The sequence below is a fragment of the Pithys albifrons genome, chromosome 13 (genome assembly GCF_047495875.1).
Source record: "Pithys albifrons albifrons isolate INPA30051 chromosome 13, PitAlb_v1, whole genome shotgun sequence".
Taxonomy (NCBI): domain Eukaryota; kingdom Metazoa; phylum Chordata; class Aves; order Passeriformes; family Thamnophilidae; genus Pithys; species Pithys albifrons.
Genome location: NC_092470.1, coordinates 18,847,186 through 18,868,033, shown reverse-complemented (window position 1 = coordinate 18,868,033; position 20,848 = coordinate 18,847,186). Strand labels below are relative to the sequence as shown.

General features: G+C 48.3%; 2 protein-coding genes across 3 annotated transcripts in view; both read left to right on the top strand.

The window, feature by feature from the left end:
• The first annotated feature begins 98 nt into the window (after positions 1-98).
• SELENOS (selenoprotein S) lies at positions 99-6,729 on the top strand. 2 transcript variants are annotated; one of them, XM_071568486.1, is made up of 6 exons: positions 99-120; positions 355-495; positions 1,989-2,095; positions 3,162-3,251; positions 3,343-3,418; positions 5,974-6,729. In XM_071568486.1, coding segments are annotated over exons 1-6 (495 nt in total). In that variant the 5' UTR covers positions 99-119; the 3' UTR covers positions 6,054-6,729. The 2 variants fall into 2 exon arrangements, with proteins under 2 accessions (XP_071424587.1, XP_071424586.1); XM_071568485.1 differs by lacking the exon at positions 99-120 and adding an exon at positions 127-232.
• A 7,697-nt stretch (positions 6,730-14,426) lies between these two features.
• The window catches only part of CHSY1 (chondroitin sulfate synthase 1), a 77,877-nt gene continuing 71,455 nt past the window's right edge, over positions 14,427-20,848 (top strand). The window contains exon 1 of the mRNA XM_071568598.1: positions 14,427-14,811. Coding sequence (XP_071424699.1) covers positions 14,540-14,811 — 272 coding nt within the window. The 5' untranslated portion in view covers positions 14,427-14,539. The remainder of the gene's footprint in view (positions 14,812-20,848) is intronic.

Here is a 20,848-nt window from a genome sequence, read left to right as displayed (position 1 = left end):
GACGGGGCGGTGATTGGCGGAGGGGCGATGTCCGGACGTGAGGCGGTGACGGACGGGGCGGTGATTGGTGCAGGGGCGGTGACGGACGGGGCGGTGGTTGGCGCACGGGCGGTGCCGGCAGTGAGTCGGCGGAGGGTGATGGAGCTCGGTGGTGGTGGCGGTGGGGCCGCGGCGGGGCCCGGGCCGGGGCCGGCGCTGGGCCGGGGGGGCCTGGAGGCGCTGCAGCAGACGGGTGAGGCGCCGAGGGGCCGGGGGTGAGGGCGCGGGGGCGGCGGGGCCGAGGGCAGGAAGGCGGGGCCGGGTGGGCCCGGGGCCGCGGAGCCCGCGCTCACCCGCGGCCTGTCCCCGCCGCAGTGGGCTCGTTGCTGTCCGACTGTGGCTGGTTCATCCTCCTGGTCGTCGTCGTCGTCGTCGTCGTCTATCTCCTCGTGCAGAAAGTGTCCCGGAGCATGGCGGCGCGGCCGAGCGGCCCCGAAGCGGCTGGCGCGGCGGAGGGTGAGTAAATAAATCCCTGCGCCCTCCCCGGGGCGAGGTTTGTGCCCCTCCTGACTCCTGGTGGGATGTCTGAGCGCTGCTCGGATCCACGCGCGGGTCTGCAGTTAATAACACCCCTAAAGAGGTTCGGTTCTGGGGATTCCAAGGGGAGCGATGCTCGGGATGTCAGCCCACCGTGAGTGAGGAGATGGCTGGGAAAAGCTGGACCGAGGGAAGTGTTTTTAAAAGGTTCTGAAGGATGGGCTGTGTCCCAGAGTGATATGTTTGGGAATGAAGGAGCAGGGCGTTGCACAAAGGGGAACAGCTGCTCTTCGGAGCTGCAGGAGCTGAAGGAATGGTTGATTAAAGCAGTTGTGGTCAGTTATCAAATAACTTTCAGACTCCTCAAACAAAACCCAAACATCCAAATCTAAATACTAGGGGGAAATAATTCTATTGATAATGTTTTTATTAATATTCATTATTTCTCCCTATGATTATCCCTTCCCAGTTCCTGCTCTGGCAGCACTGTGTACCTTCGGGGTGTAGCAGCCTCTGCTCTGTGTTATCTTTGGGACTGTGGCACAGGTTGTAAGTCTGACACAGTCAGGATCCTGCTGTAAAGAACAGGCTGTGCCTGTGGGTCTGCCAAGTCCATGAGTGCTTGGCACTCCTGCTTTGGGCACGTTGTCACGGCAGGACGTGGGGCCCCAGAAAACCTCCCTTGCCTGCCCTTTTCTTACTGCTCTTCTTTTGTCTTGCTAATTAAGTCATGACTTAATTGCCAAAACCGCCTGTAAAATGGAATTACTGAAAGTACTCACATTTGTTTTACATAGTCATCACTGGATGGTAGCAAACATATAAGGAGGCAAACAAATGTGGAGATACTTCAGCTGCTGCAAGAAAAGAGAGTAATACTTGCCTTTTTTTGGGGGTGTAATTTTTTTTTTTACTTCTTCCCCTAAAGGCCAGTCATGAAGAGAAGTGGTGACTCAGTGTAGATTTTCTGAGACCTCCAGGTGTCTCTGGAGAGATGTGTCGTGTTTGTAAGTGATTTCTCTGCTGATGGAGCCTGTTAAATCCACTGCAGCACTGACACAAGCAGGACCCATTGCCAGAGGAGTAGGAGTGAGTGTGGGCTGGTTGCCTCATCCTTCTGCGTAAAAGAAGTTCTCTGGGTAAAAATGGGATCCCTGTGAAGCCTGGGTGATGTTTCTGAGTGCATTTCACAAATAGAAGCAATGTCCCAAAAGTGTGAGGTTTATTTTTTATGGGTTAGTTACATCATTGTCCTTATTAATTAACATTCTCCTTTAAAATATGCAAACATGGTGAAATTTAAATCAGCATATAAATTACTGTAACAGATTAGCTGGAAACTGAACTTAAGCTGTGATTTTCTGCAGAACACCTGCAAGGAGAGATGGGAGGCTTTCCTTCTTAAAGTTGTTTGAGGAGGTTATCTGGAGTTTACTTTGAGTAGCTTTGCCAACTCTTTCCCCATTTCCTAGAGCCTGATGTGGTGGTAAGAAGGCAGGAAGCTCTGGCAGCAGCTCGCCTCAGGGCGCAGGAGAAGTTGAATGCACAAGCAGAAAGATATAAAGAAAAACAAAGACAGGTAACCAGAGAGTGTTTCTTTAACTCATAAATTTGTCATCAAGTGCTTTGCTGCTGTTAAACAAAGAATATTCCATGTTACATACAGACAAACAGGAGACTTGTTGTCTCTGGGATGCTGAAGTAATGAATCTCTGTGAACTTGCTTCTCCACAAGTCATTGTGTGCCAGGGTCACTCTGGGCCTGATCTTGGTGTTTTCACAGCTAAATCTGTACCTGCAGGAACTTAGCTGTGTGTGCAGTGAATGGCTAGAGGGGATTTGCTGGCACTTAGATTATTGTGCCACTGCAAATGTGTGTTCTCTGTTCTTAGTGGCAAATGTAAAAGTGTAGCTCAGCATTGCTGCAATTGAAGGGTTTGAATTACAGCTTGAGGTAAGGAGGAACAGCAGATTGCTGTGTGGGGCAGGGCAGAAGTGGGTGTGATCTGCACCTTAATCTCACCTCTTCTGTTTGGATTAGATGTTAGGAAGAGATTCCCCTCTGTGAGGGTGGGCAGGCCTGGCACAGTTGCCCAGAGAAGCTGTGGCTGCCCCATCCCTGGGAGTGTCCAAGGACAGGCTGGACAGGGCTTGGAGCAACCTGGGACAGTGGGAGGTGTCCCTGCCCATGGCAGGGGGTGGAACGAGCTGAGCTTTAGACTCCCTTACAATCCAAACCATTCTGTTATTCTTAACCATTAATTTATTTATTTTGTGGCTAAAGCCCTTGTTGATAATGTATATTGGGATGTAAATGAGTAGCTGCCTGTCTTCTATGGAACCCTATATTATATATTAAATTACTGTCATTTCTAATAGTCTTTACTTAGTACTTTTTATAGACTCAGGGTTTAAGCTTGTCACTTGGTTCTGTTTCACTTTCAAAATGTTTCAAAGCATCAAGTGGCCAAAAGAAGCTGCAGACACATCCTGAGGAGGGGAAGACATGACTATGTATAAAAGTTAATGCTTCCATAAGCTCAAAGATAATGCATCACATAAAGGTGGATCCCTTGGGGTTTGATGAGGCTGTTTTTGGGAATTTGTAGTTCTCAAATCTTGTATATCCTGGATTTTTTCTGCAGCTTGAGGAAGAGAAGCGAAGGCAGAAGATAGCGATGTGGGAGAGCATGCAAGAGGGGAAGAGCTACAAAGGAAACCTGAAACTCAACCAGGTAACAACCATGTTAATCAGGTCCCTCTTGTGGTGATGTGTTTAAATGTAGCTGAAATTCACGTGCAGTAACTTTCTGCTTCTCTGAACAGCAAGAAGCAGAGGCTGCTGCCTCCACCTCAGCAATCCTGAAATCTAAACCAAACAAAACGCCTTTGCGAGGAGGGGGTAAGTGTGGAATCCTTCAGACACTCTGAGCTTGAAACAGAGAATTTGTCCAGCTGTGTACATAGTCATGGTACAGACTTCTTGTCTTCCTCACTGAGGGAACAAAATTTGCCTTAGAAATGTGTTCTTTATCCATGAACAGTTGGCCTGCTCTGCACTTTGTGCAAAACGTGGCAGGAAGTTTTTGTGGTGCTTTTCCACAGGAAAACAGTGTTCCAGTTTGTTTGTAAATGCTTTTGCCATAATTTACTGAGATTTTTGTCACTCAGAATTACAGATTTTTACAGGTTTTGGGATCCTTCCCCCGTTTTTGTAGAAATCCACTAATTTAATACCTGGCCTGTATTTAGCACTAGCTAAATGCAGGAAGTAGATTTGTGGGTGTATTCACAGAATCCCAGACTATTCTGAGTTGGAAGGACCCACAAGGATCATCGAGTCCAACTCTTAAGTCAATGGCCCACGCAGGGGATTGAACCCATGACCTTGGCATTATTACAACCAAGTTTTAACCAACTGAGCTAATTTTATGTAGATTCAGGAAGATGAAAGACTTCATTATGTAAAGTATGACTTTATTTATCAGATACCACAGTGATGACCCATTGAATATATAAATCCTGCAGAGGTATAAACTCTTAGCAACTCTCAAAAAGCACCAGAAGGTCTCACCACTAAACTCTCTGTCACCTGCTGAGATCACTGTGGTGGATGAAGTGCTTTCTGTGGCCTCCCGTTCCCTCGTTGGGCTCATTGCCATGCACTGGCCAGGCAGGCAGTTTCCTTCCTCTCCTCATGGTCCAGCACCCTGTGCCTTACCTGCAAATGCTGCTTTGGGTATATTTTAATTACAATTTCCCATGGTGGAGTGGCTCATGAAGACAGCCTTAATCACATGAGGCTGAAAGGGAAACCTCTCAGGGTGCAGTGCTAAGTCATTTGATTAAATTAAAAAAAAAGAGCTGCAGATTCTTGATTAAATATATTAAATCTCAGTAATAGTGTAGGGCTGAAATTTCTGCTTTGAATATTTTTTCTGACATTTGAAGGGATCAAGAAGTTGATTTTAATTAGGTTGTTTAATCTGAGGGTAGTGTAATGTCTGATTTTGTCAGATATCTTTGATAGCTCTGACATGGGATATTTCCCTCCCTGGGGGATGAGAAATGTGTGGGTAATGGCTGTGCTGAGGACCAGGATCAGGCCAGCTGGGCTGAGGCAATTTCCAGCTTCTACCTGTCCTGGCTTAATCATAAGCAAAGTCTTTGCTGAAGTAACCAATTACAGAATTAGAAGTCTGGGATTGTCTCATGAGGTAGATCAGCATGAAGTGAAAGAACCATCTGCACTGTTCAGCTGCTGAATGAAGCTAGAAAGCAAAACTTGGCTACTGTGAGAAAAACAAATTTCAAAGATGAAGGTGGTGCTGGGAGGTTCAGTGGAATAGGTTGCTTTGAAACCTGCCTGGTGAGCAGTGCCATTAGGATTGGGGTCCTTTGCTTTGTGTAGAACAAATTGAGGACACCTGCCAGGTTGCATCTCTCTGAGTGTGTCCTGGAATGAAGTTTTAAGATTAGGATGTTCCCCTCAGTTCAGGAAAGGTATTGAGAGGCTGGAGCAGGTCCAGAGAAGAGCAATGAGGCTGGAGAAGGGACTGGAGCACAAGTGCTGTGGGGAGAGGCTGAGGGAGCTGGGGGTGTTTAGGCTGGAGAAGAGGAGGCTCAGAGGTGACCTCAGCACTGTCTGGAACTGCCTGAAGGGAAGTTCTGGCCAGGTGGGGGTTGGTCTCTTCTCCCAGGCACTCAGCAATAGGACAAGGGGGCACGATGGGCTCAAGCTCTGCCAGGGGAAATTGAGGTTGGAGAGCAGAAAAAACTTCTTTGCAGAGAGAGTGCTCAGGCATTGGAATGGGCTGCCCAGAGAGGGGGTGGATTCCCCATCCCTGGAGGTTTTTAAACTGAGCTTGGCTGTGGCACTGAGTGCCATGATCTGGTAAAGGGACTGGAGTTGGACCAAGAGTTGGATTTGATGATCTCAGAGGTCTTTTCCAACCCAATCAATTCTATGATTCTATATTTGCCTTACTGTCTATGCTTGCCTTTTGAAATTGTCTAAAAAACACCTTGCAGTAGAAATTAGTGGATTCACCTTTGGACTTTCAGAGTATTCCTTGCAGGACTGGAATAAAAGATTATTTTAAAGTCCCTGATCATTAGTACAACAGGTACACTCTCAAGAGTTTTCTGTAAAAGCTGCTATTAGTGCTCTGTAAACAGAGCAGACTTAGGGAAATTAAGTGGTAATTAATTTCAATTTGATGTAATCTAAATCGACCAAATTAAAACACAAGTGTTTTGCAATGGCTTTTACTGTCAGCACTACAAAAATAAACCTTCTCAAGGCTGGATATTTTCTCTGCTTTCATTTTCCTTAAAATGCTGCCTATGAATAAGTATAAACAAGGTGTAAATAATGATGAGATTTATTTTTGGTGTTCTTTGTGTGCTGGTGAAGGATGAATGTTAACACAGTGGATTTCTCCTCTGTATTTCTAGGCTATAACCCCCTGTCTGGAGAAGGAGGTGGCACCTGTTTCTGGAGACCAGGCAGGAGAGGCCCATCAGCAGGAGGATGAGGTTAACCTCCCTAGTGTCCAATGGCACTACCAGGCTTGATCTTGCCCACTGACCAACTGCCTACAGTTTGCCTGTCACAGGGACTCCTTTGGGACTGCTTTAGTGCTGCTGTTAACTTAAAACAAGTTCACAGCTTTTCCAAACTGTAATACATTGGCTGGTCCTGCACAAAAAAAAATATCTGATCCTCTGGGAGAGAACAGAGAAACAATTTCAGTGTAATCAGTTTGGGATCTGGGCTATTCACAACACTGGCCTCAGGAAAATTTAATGATCTATGCTTTGTTTACCTCTGCAAAATGAAGGCATTGGCCATCCTCAGACATGTGTTACCAGATCTGCTGTGTTTGTCTGGAAGGTAATTTGGAGAGGGAGGATATTGTCATTGCCAGACACCTTGAATTTAGGCAGAGGGACTTGCAGAAAACACACAGGGGATCTGACAAATGCCACGGATTTGCACCAAAGGCCAGGTATTGCAGAAGAGTCTCTGTGACAAGCCAGCTTGAATGATGTTTTCCTCAGAAATGGTGAACAAACCAGTGAGGATTACTGATGCTAGACAGCAGATGGGAGGGTTTCTTGCTATTTTTTTCTTCTTGTTTTTTTAATTTCAACTGCTTTGTAAAAACAAGACACTATTAATATTAAATGCAATTGCAAATCATAAATGTAGTATTTACAATCTCGTGGTTTTCTACAGCATCTCTTCATAGAAGGCAGGTGTTCTAGTGCCATAAATGTGTTCCGTGGAGCCCAGGGATGCTGGAGCACCTGTTTCTGAATCCTTGCCCTTGGAGTCTTTGTGTTCAGCAGTAGATACAAGTGCCAACTTCGAATACACAGTTTATGTGCTGAGATATTCTCTTGACTATAAATGTAACAGGACTGTGTTACTAGTGAGTTTCAAAGTTGCCACATAATGATCTGGAAAGAACAAGAGCCTTGTAAAGCTTTAGACCCATGAAGTGTGTGGGGAAGGTGAAGTGAGAAGGCTGTTGATGTTGCCATGGAAACTCATTTTCATTCCCTGGCTTTTGTCTCTTTTTGTGTGTAAACTTAAATTCCCATTTTAACAGATCAGTGTTTGTAACTTCAGGTTTTAATCTTTAACAAGACAAGATTAAAATAGAGGTGGAAGGATATTTTCAAGGTCTGAAGATTCTTCCTCAGGAGAGAGGACTGAGTTGTGATCTTGCTCCTGCCTTGGGGAACATCTTCCCCTTGTCTTGGGGAACCAGGCAACAGTCTGAGTGTTGACTTCAGAAAAACAACTGGGAGAGGTTTGTCCTAAAGAAGCAGAAATCCCTGTGCTGATAAAATGGTCAGGATGGGTTGATTTAATTCAGTAAAATAATTTTAAGAAATAAGAAGGTCTGAACTGAGCATGTGCTAATCTTTCTCTGTGAGTCAAGACTTGCTCCTGGCTAGGACTGGGGAAATGGCTTTTTGCCCAGTTCTAAGATTTACTAAGACATATCCAGTAAGAATGAATTGATTTACATATTTCTGGAAACTTCAACCTTCTCTCTCCCTTATTTTTTTTTTATTTTAATCCTCAAATCCCTAAATTTTTCTTGATCAGACACTTCTAAGCTATTGAACAGGGTGGGAGGAAAAAAACCTCAGTTTGTAAAACTTCTTTTTTGGCTCCCAACCTGCACAAGATGGAAGGGTTTTTCCTCTGACTTCAAATGGAAAGCTCTGCCTTGACCACAAACATTATGGAAAGGTGGTTTCTTGCTGCTTTATAGCTTAAGAGTGAAGCTTGCAGAAGGCATTAGGTGAAAGTGAACTATTTAATGAATCCACTGTGCCTGCTTTGGTATGAATTCCCAAGAACTTGAATTATGAAAGATCATATTAAAAAGCCTTCAGGAGATTTTTTTCCCCCCCACTAGGGCAGTTATGCAAGAAGCCTCTTGCTGTACTGCTGCAGATGTTCTGGAAATACCTTTATCTGGAAGAAGCTGGGTAACAAACTCAGAGTTAATTCAAGGCTATTAAACTGCTGTGTAATGGTATTTAACCACTGGAGAGTACTCTGGTTTGAATATTGAAAAAATCCTAAATCAAGCAAGGGCTCAGAGGCACAAAGAATTCCTGCAAATGTGCAGCTAAGTATTTTTTATTGCTTTTGGGTGATTTATATGCTGGAGGAGCAAAGTTTTTTTGTTTTCTTTAAATTGCAGATGAGATAAGGTTTGTGCATAGTTCTCTTAACTATTCATCAGGAGATACTGAGCACTGGAGTTAAAACTGAACAAAACCCCCTGTGTTGTCACACTCATAAAATTTATTTGGCTTTATTTATGCCTTTCAAAAACATTGTGAAATGAGGGAAAGATTTTAAGAGTGATATTACATACTTGGGCATTTTTAAAAGTATGTTTCTTATGCTGGAAACTTTTAATAACAAACAACAGAAGAGGGAGTTCAGGGAGTGAGGGCAATCAGGGACTCTGTCAGGCAGAGCTGTTCCCAGGCATTCCGGAGTTATCTGAGTGTTAATCAAAGATCAATGTGAATGAAAGTGATAATTACACCAATATCTGCAAGGAACAGATTCTGGACAGGGACTGTGCCCTTGCAGAGCCTGGGTGCAGCTGTGGAATGCATGCCAGGACTAACAAATCTCACCTGCTGTGTTCCATTACAGTTCTGTACTGTTTTGACTCAAAAAGGAGTTGGGCTGTTCCACAGTGCTCAGACTCTGCTGATACTCAGCTCAGGTGTTTAGATTAGGGTGTTTTTTCTTGGGTTTTGTGTCTTACTCTCCTCTTTAGGAGGTGACTTCACACTCCAGAGCTCTGTGCAGGAGGATGGCACAGCCTGACAGTCCCCTGCACATTCCACCTGCAGCCCTGTGGTTACTGGCTGCATTTAACCCCCCCTAACACTGTTCTTGCTGCCTCCTACTCAACCAGGCTGCTCCCTTCTTGGGCAATTGTGTTTTTACAAGCCTGGCTGCACATCAGCACACGTCTCTGCATCAGCTGCATGAATTTTGCCCTTGTACAGCCTAAAAAGTGGCAGCTTTTCAGGGATCAGTTTAGCCACGAGTGGGGCTCAGCGTTTCTGTCCACGCTGTTGCTGAACACTAAAACTATGTCATTTCCAGCTGTGAAAAAAGCTGGTCTAGACTTGGATGGGCTGAAACCTTGGGTTTCTCTTTTTTTTTTTCCTGCCTCCTTTGTGGAATAAAAGCTTGGCTTTTGGCACAGCTCTGCAACCACAAAGGAAAAGCACAGGGCTGCTGGCTGGGTGGTGTCCTGGCCCAGCCACACCGTTGTAGCTGAGTTTGTGGGAGCTTCCAAGCCAGCTGTTCCACGCCTGACACACACCCTGCCCAATTCCCAGCTCCAGAGCCAGCCACTTCAAAAACTTCCCTTGTTTTTTTTAATGAAAACCCAATGTCTGCAATGGAATAGGTCTCCTCAGCTCAGCTTTGGTGGGGAAATACTTATTTTCGTTGCAGGTTCCTGTTGCGAGGCACTGACAGGTGGGCAGCTGCTCTTCTTGTGTATTTATTGCTGGGATCATTTGTGTTTTGAAGGGCTAAAAAGCACTTCCAGCACAGAGAAGGAGCTCCACTGATAAATTTTCATTCCTCTATCTTGTCTAGTTTACTGGTAGTTCACTAATCAAGATTCATTGTGTGTGCTGGTTGCCAAGCTGAGCTTCTGAGCTGCTTCCATGGGTAACAGTTGTGTAGGGATGGCAGGTTAAAGGACTTAGGAAATTATATTTAAAGAGAATGGAAGGAAAATCAGTATCCTGAAATACCTTTCAGTCTCATTCTTGTGCTCTGCATTAAAATGGGGAGTTAGCTTGGCCTAAAGGATGCACTTTGAAAAAAATCCAAACCCAGGTCCTAAAACTTTATCTCATACTGGAGAGGGGGTAAAGCTCCCTGTAAATTCCATTTCTTGGGTGATGTAATTGCCACTTCTTCAGCTGTTCTGCATTTTCGGTTATGACATCTTGATGCTTGCTTTCTAAATACACCTTCTCGACTTTTCCAGTGGTTTGTTGACTCAGGTCTGGCGGCAGCACCTTGAAAACACATCCCCCTCCCCTCCGCGCTGCACAGCTCGAGTGCCTCGGTGCACCTCGCAGTGCCGCTCCTGCCACCTGGCCGATGGCACCTGGAGGCTTGAGCCGGCACCTGAGGGGCTGCGTGGCGAGCACAGGAGGGTTTTCCATCGCCTCCCAAAGCTGCCAGCCCTGCCCGGGGCTGCGCGGCCGGGGAGGCGGCGGCTGATGCGCTGCGCTGCGGGGCCGGGCGAGGGCAATGTCGGGCCGGCTTTGAGCGGCAGCGAGCGCTGAGAGTTCCCTCTGAGTGCCTTGAACGGGCACCTTCTGACTCATCGGCTGAGAGGAAAGGCTGGGACAGGTCCGTGGCAGGAGCAGGAGAGGATGGGGAGGGGAAAAAAAAGGTGGGTGCTGGAGCTGAGAAAGGAGTTTTCCACATCAGCTGGGAAAATGCAACGCTGCTGGAAATACTGTGACAGAGACAAATGCTGCTGGTTGCCCAGTGAGATTTTTTCCACCATGAGTCTGCTACCTTGAATATATGAAATATGCTCATTTTCCAGTGCCTGGGCAGTTTTTGCAGTATAAGTACTGGAACATTCATAATTAAAACTTCTGGAGCACTTGGGAAGTAGTTCACTTCTTTAGCTATTATTTTAAAATGTGGTAAAGAGTATATTGGAAAGGTACATCCTGCAAGTATTGGAGTGGGCTCATCAGAGATGAAAACCAATGGGAAAGCAGTGGTGTAATATAAGATGGTCCCTCTTTCCTCTACAGGGCTGAGTTTCCTCTGTGGAAGAAACTTTTTTCATTTGGTATTAAGGTTCTTTATTGCAAAAGGATGACATCTATTCTGTATGCACACACACACACCAGCTCACAGCCTCAAGGACTCGACTTCTTCATTGTTTAAAAATAGGATTACTGTTTTGTTAATCTGATTATGAATCTAAAGCATGTGGGCCTGTCAAGTGGGCTCTTGCTGGCTGGTCTGGGTGCTAATCTCTCTGGAGTGAGCGGGATGGGAACATGGAGAATGAGCACACACGATGTGCATCCTCTGCAGATTTTGGAGAGCCCTCAGAATATTTCCTTAAGCCATTCCACATGGAATAGAAAACACCCTGCATAAAAATGTGTTTATGCTTTTATACAGTGTTATATGAGGAAAATACCATGTCTTTAATATATAGGAGCCATAACATACAGTGTCAACTATTTATTGAGAGTAAGAACTGTATTAATAGGGGAAGGCACTTAAATGTGATTATGCAGTTAGACCCTTTTCTGCCATCCAGATTAAAAACATATTTAGGCAGGTAATGGCAGGGTTATATTTCTACTAGAAGAACTAAGCCATTCTCTTCAAGTTTTTCCTTAATCTGCTTTTTCCCTTTTTTTTTCCCCAATAGTGGAAACAGCAGCTGCTCTATGCAAGAACAGGCAGGGGGCAGGGGCAGTGAAAGGGGCATTTGCCTGCCTGACACTTTTGAAAAGTGAGTTTGGCACAACAGGTGACATAAAGGGAGTCACTTGGATGTGCTGTGAGAGGTTGTGTGAGCATTGCAGCATTCCCAGGTGCCACCCCCTCTTCACAGCTGGACATCTCGAGATGCCTTAGAGCCAGGGGTGTGATCTCCAGTGGTGGCAGCAGCGTGAAGTCTGAACGTGCCTCCTCTGCAGGTCAAATCCTGGCACGGGGAAATTGCCCCTTCGTTCTCCTGCCCCCTCCCCAAGCACTCTCTGCTCAGCCCCTGCATGTGAAAAGCTCCAGGCCTGTAATTGCTGGGGAGGTGCAGGGAGGTGGGAACACGCCAAGGGAGAGCTCTGGGCTGAGGAGATCTAACAGAGGAGTGTGCTGCTCTGCTTCATCATTTCCATGTGTGCTCAGCTTGCACGGAGTTTTCAGTTCTGATGACTAACTTCTTTTCTCTGTGGGAAGAAGCCAACTGACAGCTCCTCAGCCCCTGTCCCAACCTTTCTCTGTTTTATTGCCTTTTAGCCACGCTAGCTCTGCCTTTTCCTGTAATTCATGGGCCACAGTGGCTTTCCCTTGAATCAGGAAATTTTTACAGCTGATGTGGAGCACGCAGAGAGCAATCCCATCCCTGCTCATGGATTTGCCACATGTGCCTCTCTTGGAAAGGAGTGGCCTTTTTATTTCAGCTTGAACGTCCATCGGTGTCCTGTATTTCAGGACCTGATTGATGGTCAGGCTTGTGGGTTGAGGGAGAAGCAGAGTTTGATGATGTTTTTGAAAGTGGCCTAAAAGATCCACATGTGCAGAGTGGCACAGGCAAAGGATAACCCAACTTCATGGAAAGAGATCAGGGCACCAGTAGTTAGAAATAATAGTGAAGCATTGCAAACCCTGGAAATAGAAAGGAATTACAATAATGGTTGTAGCAGGGTGGGAAGGTGGAACTTCCCCATGTGAAAGGAATGGAAAGGACAGTCCAGCTGGCCTTTGCCAACTGATGGTGCTCCTGCCCTTCCCTGGCTTTACCCTCCTCAAGTGTATTCCAGTTTGGATTGTTCTTCCATTCCCTCTCTTCCACCATTTAGTTCCTCTCTTCCCCTTCCCACAAACACACATCTCAAAGTTCTGCTCGTGGGTGACAAAAAAGAGAACTCCTGCTCTTTTTTCCTGTTCATTGCTTGTATTTCTTACCTACTTTCTATTTATCTTTCATTTTATTGTTGTTTAATACCATAAATTGTGGCGGCACCTTCCTTCTGTTCTTTGTTGCTCCTGACATCAAAAGTTCACTGCTACTGACCTTGATATGAGGATTTTACCATCACAAGAACAATAAACCCCACACAAAAGCATTTTTTCAAGACATATCATCAAGTTTGTTTTATAAGCAATTGTGGTATTACCTGCTCAATTCCAGAAGTGATACAGTTACTTGCAATACCAGGATCATAAAAGTATGACATGTATGGCTTTCTTTGGCTTATTAATGAAGAGTATTTGTTATTGCTTCCTCTTTTGTAATTGTTCTTGGTCAAGAGCAGGCTGCTGTTACACCGAGACTTTCGTCTTCTCAGCTTGCTGTGGATGACATCATGGTGCAAATAAAATTTAAAATGGCAGTTGGAAATGCCAAAGTGGGCAGGAAATGGAAAAAACCACAATGATAAGCAAGAGGTCAGTGTGTTCTACTTGATAAGTTTCTTCTGTTAAGACTGGAGGGTTTTTTTCCTGTGAAATGTGAAGGCTTTGGGGCTGCAGTGTTTGAAGCTGAAGCTCTCTGTAGATGAAACGCACATGGAGAGTGAGTGTGGACAAAAGAGAGAGAAATCTTCACTCAAGAAAGTCTTCACTCTCTTGAGCAGTCACTGTAGCCTGCGGGTGGAAACAGACTGACCTATTTCTGGTCGGTCTAATTAGCAAGGTGGGAAAAAACGGAGGGCTGCCTGTGCCTTCACTCCCTGACACCAGAGCACGTGCTGCACAATCCATCAGTGCCAGGCAAATGGGGCCAGAGGGCTGTTCCTCACTGCCTGCCTCCCCTGCAGCTCTGCATGTGCCATAGGGCAGCATGAACCCAACCTGGTGCCTGAGTCAGTCCCCCAGGGCCTCCCCATCCTCATCTGAAGGGCTGGAGTCCCAGTCCTGGCTCCTGAGCCAGGGCCCTGCCTTGGGGTCTTGGCGCAGGTGTTGGGATGCCTGCCCTGGGGTTATGGCCAGAGGTTATGAGCAGTGCCTGTCCCCAGACCTGAGCACCCATTTGTTGTAGCCTCCTGTTGCAGCCTCTTGACCTGGGCAGCTGGGCTGATGTTCTGGTGTCCCAGTCCCAGTGTGAGATGCTTGGTCAGGGTTCCTGTCCCGTGTGGGGTGCAAGGTCAGGGTCTGTGTACCGTGTGGGATGCTTGGTCAGGGTCCCTGTCCCAGTGTGCGATGCTCTGTCAAGGTGCGGGTCCGTCACAGCACCACAGACTGGTTTATGTCGAGAGGGACCTTAAAGCTCATCTCACTCCAACCCGCCTGTCCCGAGCAGGGACACCTTCCACTATCCCAGCTTGTTCCAAGTCGCGTCCAACCTGGCTTGGCACACTTCCAGGGACGGGGCGGGACGTCCCGCGGTGCCGCTCCGGGGTGGTGCTTTGTGTGCCGGCTCCCGCCTCGGGGTCCCACTCGGGCTGTCTCTCCCCCTCCCCACCTCCTCCTCCATCCCGTCCCCGGGACCCCCGTGCTGGGGCCGCCCCGGAGGCCGCCCCCGCGGCGGCCCCGCCACCCCGGCAGCGTCCGGGCGGGGCCAGGGGCAGCGCGGCGGGGCCGCACACGGCGCCTGTGCCGAGGGGCAGGGCCGGGGAGGCGGGCGGCCCCCCGCTCCCCTCCCTCCGCTTCCCGTCCCTGCCCCTTCCCCCATGGCGGCGCTGGGCGCCTCGGCGCGGCTGGCGGCGGCGGCGGCGCTGTGAGCAGCGGGGCCGGGCGGGCATGGCGGGCCGCGGCCGCCGCGCCTGGCTCAGCGTCCTGCTGGGGCTGGTGCTGGGCTTCGTGCTCGCATCGCGCCTCGTCCTGCCCCGCGCCTCCGAGCTGGCGGCGGCGGCGCGGCCCCACCGAGCCCGCCCGCAGGGCTGCCGCCCGCCGCCCGCCGCCGCCGCCGCCGCCCCGCCGCGCCGCCCCGGCCCGCCGGCACAGAGCTTCCTCTTCGTGGGGGTCATGACGGCGCAGAAGTACCTGCGGACCCGCGCCGTGGCCGCGCACCGGTGAGCCCGCCGGGGATGGAGGGGGCTGGTGGGCTGCGCCCGCCGGGGCTCGGCTCCGGTGCGCTGCACGGGGCTGGGGGCTGTTCGGCTGCTCTTGGGGTCGGCTCGGGTAGGATCGGCTCGACTCGGTTTGGCCACGTTCAGCCGAGCCGGGCTGGGCTCGGTTCGGTCCCATTCAGCTGGGCTTGGCTCGGTTTGGCCACGTTCAGCCGAGCCGGGCTTGTGTCAGTTCGGTCCCATTCAGCTGGGCTCGACTCGGCTCGGCTCGGTTTGGCCACGTTCAGCCGAGCTGGGCTTATCTCAGTTCGGTCCCATTCAACTCGGCGCGGCTCGGTTCGGCCGAGGGAGGAACCTCCGGCCCGGGATGCCCTTGTAGCCGGGATGTCCCCGCCGGCCCCGGGGACCGCTCGCCCTTGCCCGGGGCAGGTGTTTGCAATCCTCAGGGCAGGCTCAGCCCCGGCTCTCCTCGCACCATCCCGGGTGCAGTGAGGGAGCCCCGGGGCTCTCTCCGAGCGGGGTGAGGAGGGATCAGTGCCCCGAGCGCTCCTCCGCTGCCCGGGCAGGTCGGCGAGAAGATGCGAGGGGGCGAGGGAGTCGCGTTGCGCTCTCACAGGGTCTGGGTCAGCCAACTACCACCTGGCAAGTTGCCCCAGCGGCGTTGCCTGAGGGTCAGGATGCCCCAGCATAGCGAGGGGGCACCGACCGCCAGTCACCGAAGTCAAAGCGCCTCCCTCAGTGCTTCTGCCTTCGGCACGGCTGCGCCACGCCGGTGCAGACCTTGGCTGCTGCTCCTGGGGAGAGCCGACAGCCCGATGGTCACAGTAATAAAGTTTAGAAACCAATGTATCCCCCTAGATAGGAAAGAAATTACCACTGCAACAAGCTAAAAGCATGTGCATGGGAATCAGACCCAGAAAAGGCATCTGGGAACAAAGAGTAAAACGCACCTCTGCTTGCTGTAGCTGCTGCTGAGGCTGGACCAGGTAGTGAGGCACCCTGCATGAGGGAAGTCGGTTTGGATGAAACGCTCCAAGCATTGGGCTGGTGGGGCTAATGCAGGAACTGGGATCTCAGGGCCGTGTGTTTGTTACCTGAGCACACCTGGTTTTGGAGCAGCGACAATCCCTGTGCTTTGCAGTGTGTGCCGCTCTCTACAGCCCGCGGCGTGGTCTCCAGCTGTGAGCTGGGCATGGCCATGAGTGCCCTGTGCTGACGGGAATTCTGTCCAAAGCCTCGGCAGCATCAGGATAATCATCTCTTCTGTGAGAGACGTGTCTGTGGCTTTGGTGAAACACAGTGCTCTGCTGAAATATGCTGGAATATACTTATTGCTCCGGCGTTCGCGCCAGCAGGCAGTGCTGGGAGGCGGCGCGGGAAGGCAGCTTGGGAAATCTGAAAGAGTTGAGCGCTAAAATGTCAGCTCGGGTATAACCCCAGCTCTGCACAGCCAGCACTGTTGGAGGAGCAGCCAGGAGCTCTGGAGAGGATCTTTAATAAAACATCTCCTTTAGTCTTGTGCTGGAACAAACTCTTTTCCATCTCTTGCCTGCCCTGGCTGAAAAGTACTTGGCCCTATTGGTCAGTAAGAACTGGATGGCAAAAGCTGTGTAAGATGGGCCACCTCCTCCTCTGCCCAGCTCTGGTTTCAGGAAATATCTTTATATCAGCATCAAATGCAGTAAAATTGCTTAATTTGGGCAATCTGAGGAGTATTGTCCACCAGTGATGGTTTTAATGGCAACTTAATTCCTTCTTTCAGCAGTAGACCTGTAATTAAGTTACAGAGAGAGCATGATTGGTGCTTTGAAATGGGTGAAAGAATTTGTTTCTTCGGGGTTATGTTCTTTTCATCACCCTGTGGGATGGAGCATTTTGGATTGCAAATCTCTGAGCTGAGTAATTTGCATACAGAGAGACTGGAGTTGTGTTGGAACATCACATAGCAGGTTTTCTATCAGAAGAGCTTGTCTAGCATCCATCAGATCTTGCGTCAAGAATTCAAGAAAGGGCAATTTATCACAGTATTGTCCGGAGATGGGTGTTATTTGGGGAGGAACTCACTTTGCTGGTGTGGGAAGGATTCTCATCCCTGGTGTTGCTCGTGCTCACTGAGCAGTCGCGTGCTGTGGCAGAGCTGGGTTTACAGAACCAAGATCTGTAACATCTGCTCACACAAAACAATGGATAAAGATGCAACTTAACAAATCCAGCTAATGGAATCAAGCTCCTTTAGCCTGTAGAAGGAGATCTCAGTATCGCTTTCTACGGCACAGCTATTCTGGTTTAACCTCTAGAGATGATGTGTGGTCTTGGAAAAAGAGACTCTTGGCGATGTGGTGGGGCTAAATGCTTTTTTCTCACCTCCGTTGGTGAAAGAAATGAGCTAATGTCCTGGTGACAGGAAGACATCTTTGGGGGAAAGTGGGGAGGGGGGAAGAGGAAGACAAACCTGAAATCTTAAATGGCTTTTGATTGCCATGAAGTACTCAAGCAGACAATTGCTGGGATTACTCCATTGACAAAGCATCCTGGTGAGCTGAATCGCTGGCACAGCCAGTGAAATGGGAAGCTGCTAGCAAGGCATTCCCGGGGTGGCAGCGTGTGCAGAGCCTTGATACCACGCTGAAAGGAATTAGGGATTCAGAGGCTGAATACCTCCAAATTGCTGTGGCTCAAAGGCCATTTACAGACGCGGCTAAAAGGGACCGGAGCGGAAAGCATTTGCTGATCGGCGCTGCTGTGAATCCAGATAGGGTCTAAAAGAGGGGAAGCAATCCACTTCCTGACCATCAATCATGAGCCAAATGACCACAGCAAGGCAAAGCGGGCCTGCTGGATTTTCGGGAGCCTCTGGCTCTGTGAAACAGTCCTGCTTTTGTAGTGTACGAGGCAGAGAATAAGCTTTAGATCTACAGGTTTTCGGAGGGCAGGTTTGTAGCCTCAGCACTTATTGGATATGACAGCCGGGTTAGCGGAGCTTCCCTTGCAGGAGGCCGGGGAAGTGCTGCAGCAGGAACTGCGGTGTCACATCAAAGCAGGAGGAATAGCCAGGAAAAGAGCCGGGCAGGAAGGAGTTAAAGTGTGGCTGGGGTTCAGGGAAAGTGCAACAATATGTGCTAATGGCTTTGCAGTTGAGGGGAGTTGTCCTAAAAGAGCTGCAGGAAGGAGAGGATGGGAATAAGCAGGCTCCCAGAAGATTTAAGTCTGCTGTCTCAGGAACAGAAATATCAGGCAGTTAACCCATTTTCTTTTTTCCTTTTTTTTTTCCCTTTTGCGTAGCAACTACATTTCCCGGGAAACGTGGCAGGAGAGTAGTGTGAATGCAGTTAATGGCGAGATGTCAGCGGCTGGCCTTTGGCAGTGTCTGCAGGAACAGCCGCAGAAATTCTGGGTTTGGGACAGTCCCCACGGCATCCTCGAGGGCCACGCGGACCATGAGTGATGCCCAGGGCTCGTGCTGAGCCATCCCTCTCCTGGGGCACAAGGATGCCCTTTGGAGGCTCCATTTCCAACGTGCTGCCACATTGTTGGTGGCTCATAGGAAACAGTGTGCGCTGCAATCTAAATACCTGAGTGCTTGCAAGGGCTTAAGTGAAAGGCAGCCAGAAGGATTTGGGGTCTGAAGGAGTTCTTATTATCTGTCTAAGCCTGCACTAGCTGCTGCAGAAGTGTAATACAAAACACATTGTTGTGCTGCTTTGAAATTCAGAGCCTGGGTGGGAGCTGTTGGCTGGCACTGGGCATCATGTGAAGTGACTTTGAACATCATGACAGCACAATACACGTTTTACTTCACATGTGAATTGTACCCCAGTATTGCAGTAGTGAGAGCTCTTGTGCCTTCCAGCAGACACAGGATGTACTTGGGCTTTCTGAGCAGGGACCTAAAATTTGCAAGAATGTTTAAGGAACAGTATGAAACAAATACAGTGAGAGCAGCTGAGGTTGGTACATGGGAGATAAGGGGAAACAAAGTCACCTGCCCACCCCACACTAACCTCATGGCTCAAACCTCTGGGCTTTGATCTTAGCCTGACCTGCTGACTATTGATGTGTCTACAGGTGATAGATCCATTTCTGTCCCTGTTTCCACAAGGAAGGTGGATGGATATCCACGGACACAAAACTGGCATCTCTTTAAATTGGAAGAGTTTCATTCAAAGGATTGTAAGAGCTGTGGAAGCTGCTTGAGTTCTCCGTTAAAGCTGTCCTGAAAAAACTCAGTGGGAGCTTTTCCTCAAAATCTGAATTCTGTAATGCAGATCTGAATGGCCACATCTTTTAAACCTATCTGGAAATTATAAACCCAGCTTTTCTTGGTGACCTCTCGTGATGGTCATCTGCAGTGCCACGTGCAGGAGCAGCGTGCGGGTTTCCATGCTCGGTTCTCCTGGCTAAGCTGTGGTTTATTGCTTCCCCTGGAGCAAATGTTACTGGGAAAATAGGACCTTGACGTTATGCAAAACTAGCCCTAATTCAACATGAAAATTAACTGCATTCAAGACATCAGCCTTTTATGTCTGTTATCTTGCTGAGTTCTTCACAAATGATGATTTTCTTCAGCGTAATTATACAAGGTGACTGTTTCTCAAAACTTTAAATGATTTCTCTGATCTCCTCTAAAGGGAGGTTCCTGAGCTGCAGACAAAGACCAAATATGTTCTTTGTCACAGCCTTCAGCTTGGGTCTCTATAAAGGGAGCACTGTCTGCATAACATCAGACTGTGCTTCTGCCGAGTCTGCAGAGCTGATGCAAAGCAAGGTAACACAAATAAATAATAAATACTGGAAACTCAAGATAAAGCAGTCAAGATCTGTGCTCCTCCTGCTTCAAGCTATGCTTTTAAAGCTTCTTTTTGAATGAAGAGATAACTTACCACAACATTTGATGACTAATTGTGGTCATTTTTTAGAAAATATTGGGGTTTTTTATCATGCTCAGTGTGCACAAAGTTTTCTGTATTTCGTGAGTACCTGTACCAGCTGGGATAAAATCTTTTCACCCAGTTTGCTTGTGACCTGCTCAGATTAGGGCAAATGGAGGATATCCAGTGTGCAAAACCAGCTGAGGGATGGTAAAATTGATTTGGTATCCACCAATACTGGAGTATTACTGGACTCATGTCCTCTGCTAAGAACTTTCTTCTCAGGAAGCATTAACTGATTTTGTTGGTGTTTGTTTAATTTTCACTTTAGTTTCCTTGTCAGTGCAAGCTTCTACCTTGTTGGAGTTCTGTACATTGTGCACTGAGAGAAACCAGGTCACACACAGTTGTGCAGGTGTTTTACCTCCTGGGGAAGGTAACAGAGAGCCTTGCTGTCCTGATTCATGCACATCCTCCTGCTTAGACAGCAGATTCAGATTACACAGAGGAGATAAGGTTGGGATCTGTCAGAGCAGTTCTGTTGCTGGGTTTTTAAATGACCAGTTCAGTTGTGTTCAGAACTTGATATTTCTCTCTGAACAGAGTGGAAATGGCTTTAAACTGACTGAGGCTACCACAATTGATCACTGCAGTGAAGCTGTTTTATCCAGGTGTAGATACAGGACTTTGGTGGCAGAAATGTTGTGTCCACATGTCCTTGAAACAGCTGAGGGTGATAGGGCAGTGAAGGGGCATAAAGGAATGAAGTTTCAATAAAAACATTTTCCCTAGTGTTTTTTATTATCAGATATACACTTCTACAAGCTGCAAATCTTACACTGGAGAACCCTTTACCAGGAAAGTGATGGCAGTGGGTGCTGGTGGAGGTGGGGAGGTGGTGTGAGATGAGAGCTCTGTGCTAAGGAGCTGAAGGGCTCAGGTTGCTGCCCAGAACCTGAGAGCAGACAAGGTAAACCAGACTGGAGGTGGGAGGACAGGCAAGAAACTCGGGTGTTAACACACTAATCTGTAGGGGGGCTGGTGATTGAGCCAGATCTGATTCTTTGGAACTCTAGATGAAAAGCACCTCACCACTTTATTACCAAGTATTCCAAGACTGGAAACTCTTTAAATCATTCTGTATTTTCTTTATAAAGCCATCACAATTTAAA

Excerpts from the sequence above, each read along its gene's own strand:
- SELENOS (XM_071568485.1), top strand. The coding sequence starts at position 139 with ATGGAGCTCGGTGGTGGTGGCGGTGGGGCCGCGGCGGGGCCCGGGCCG. Across the intron at positions 233-354 it reads GGAGGCGCTGCAGCAGACGG|TGGGCTCGTTGCTGTCCGAC; the intron begins GTGAGGCGCCGA and ends TCCCCGCCGCAG. Across the intron at positions 2,096-3,161 it reads ATAAAGAAAAACAAAGACAG|CTTGAGGAAGAGAAGCGAAG; the intron begins GTAACCAGAGAG and ends TTTTTTCTGCAG.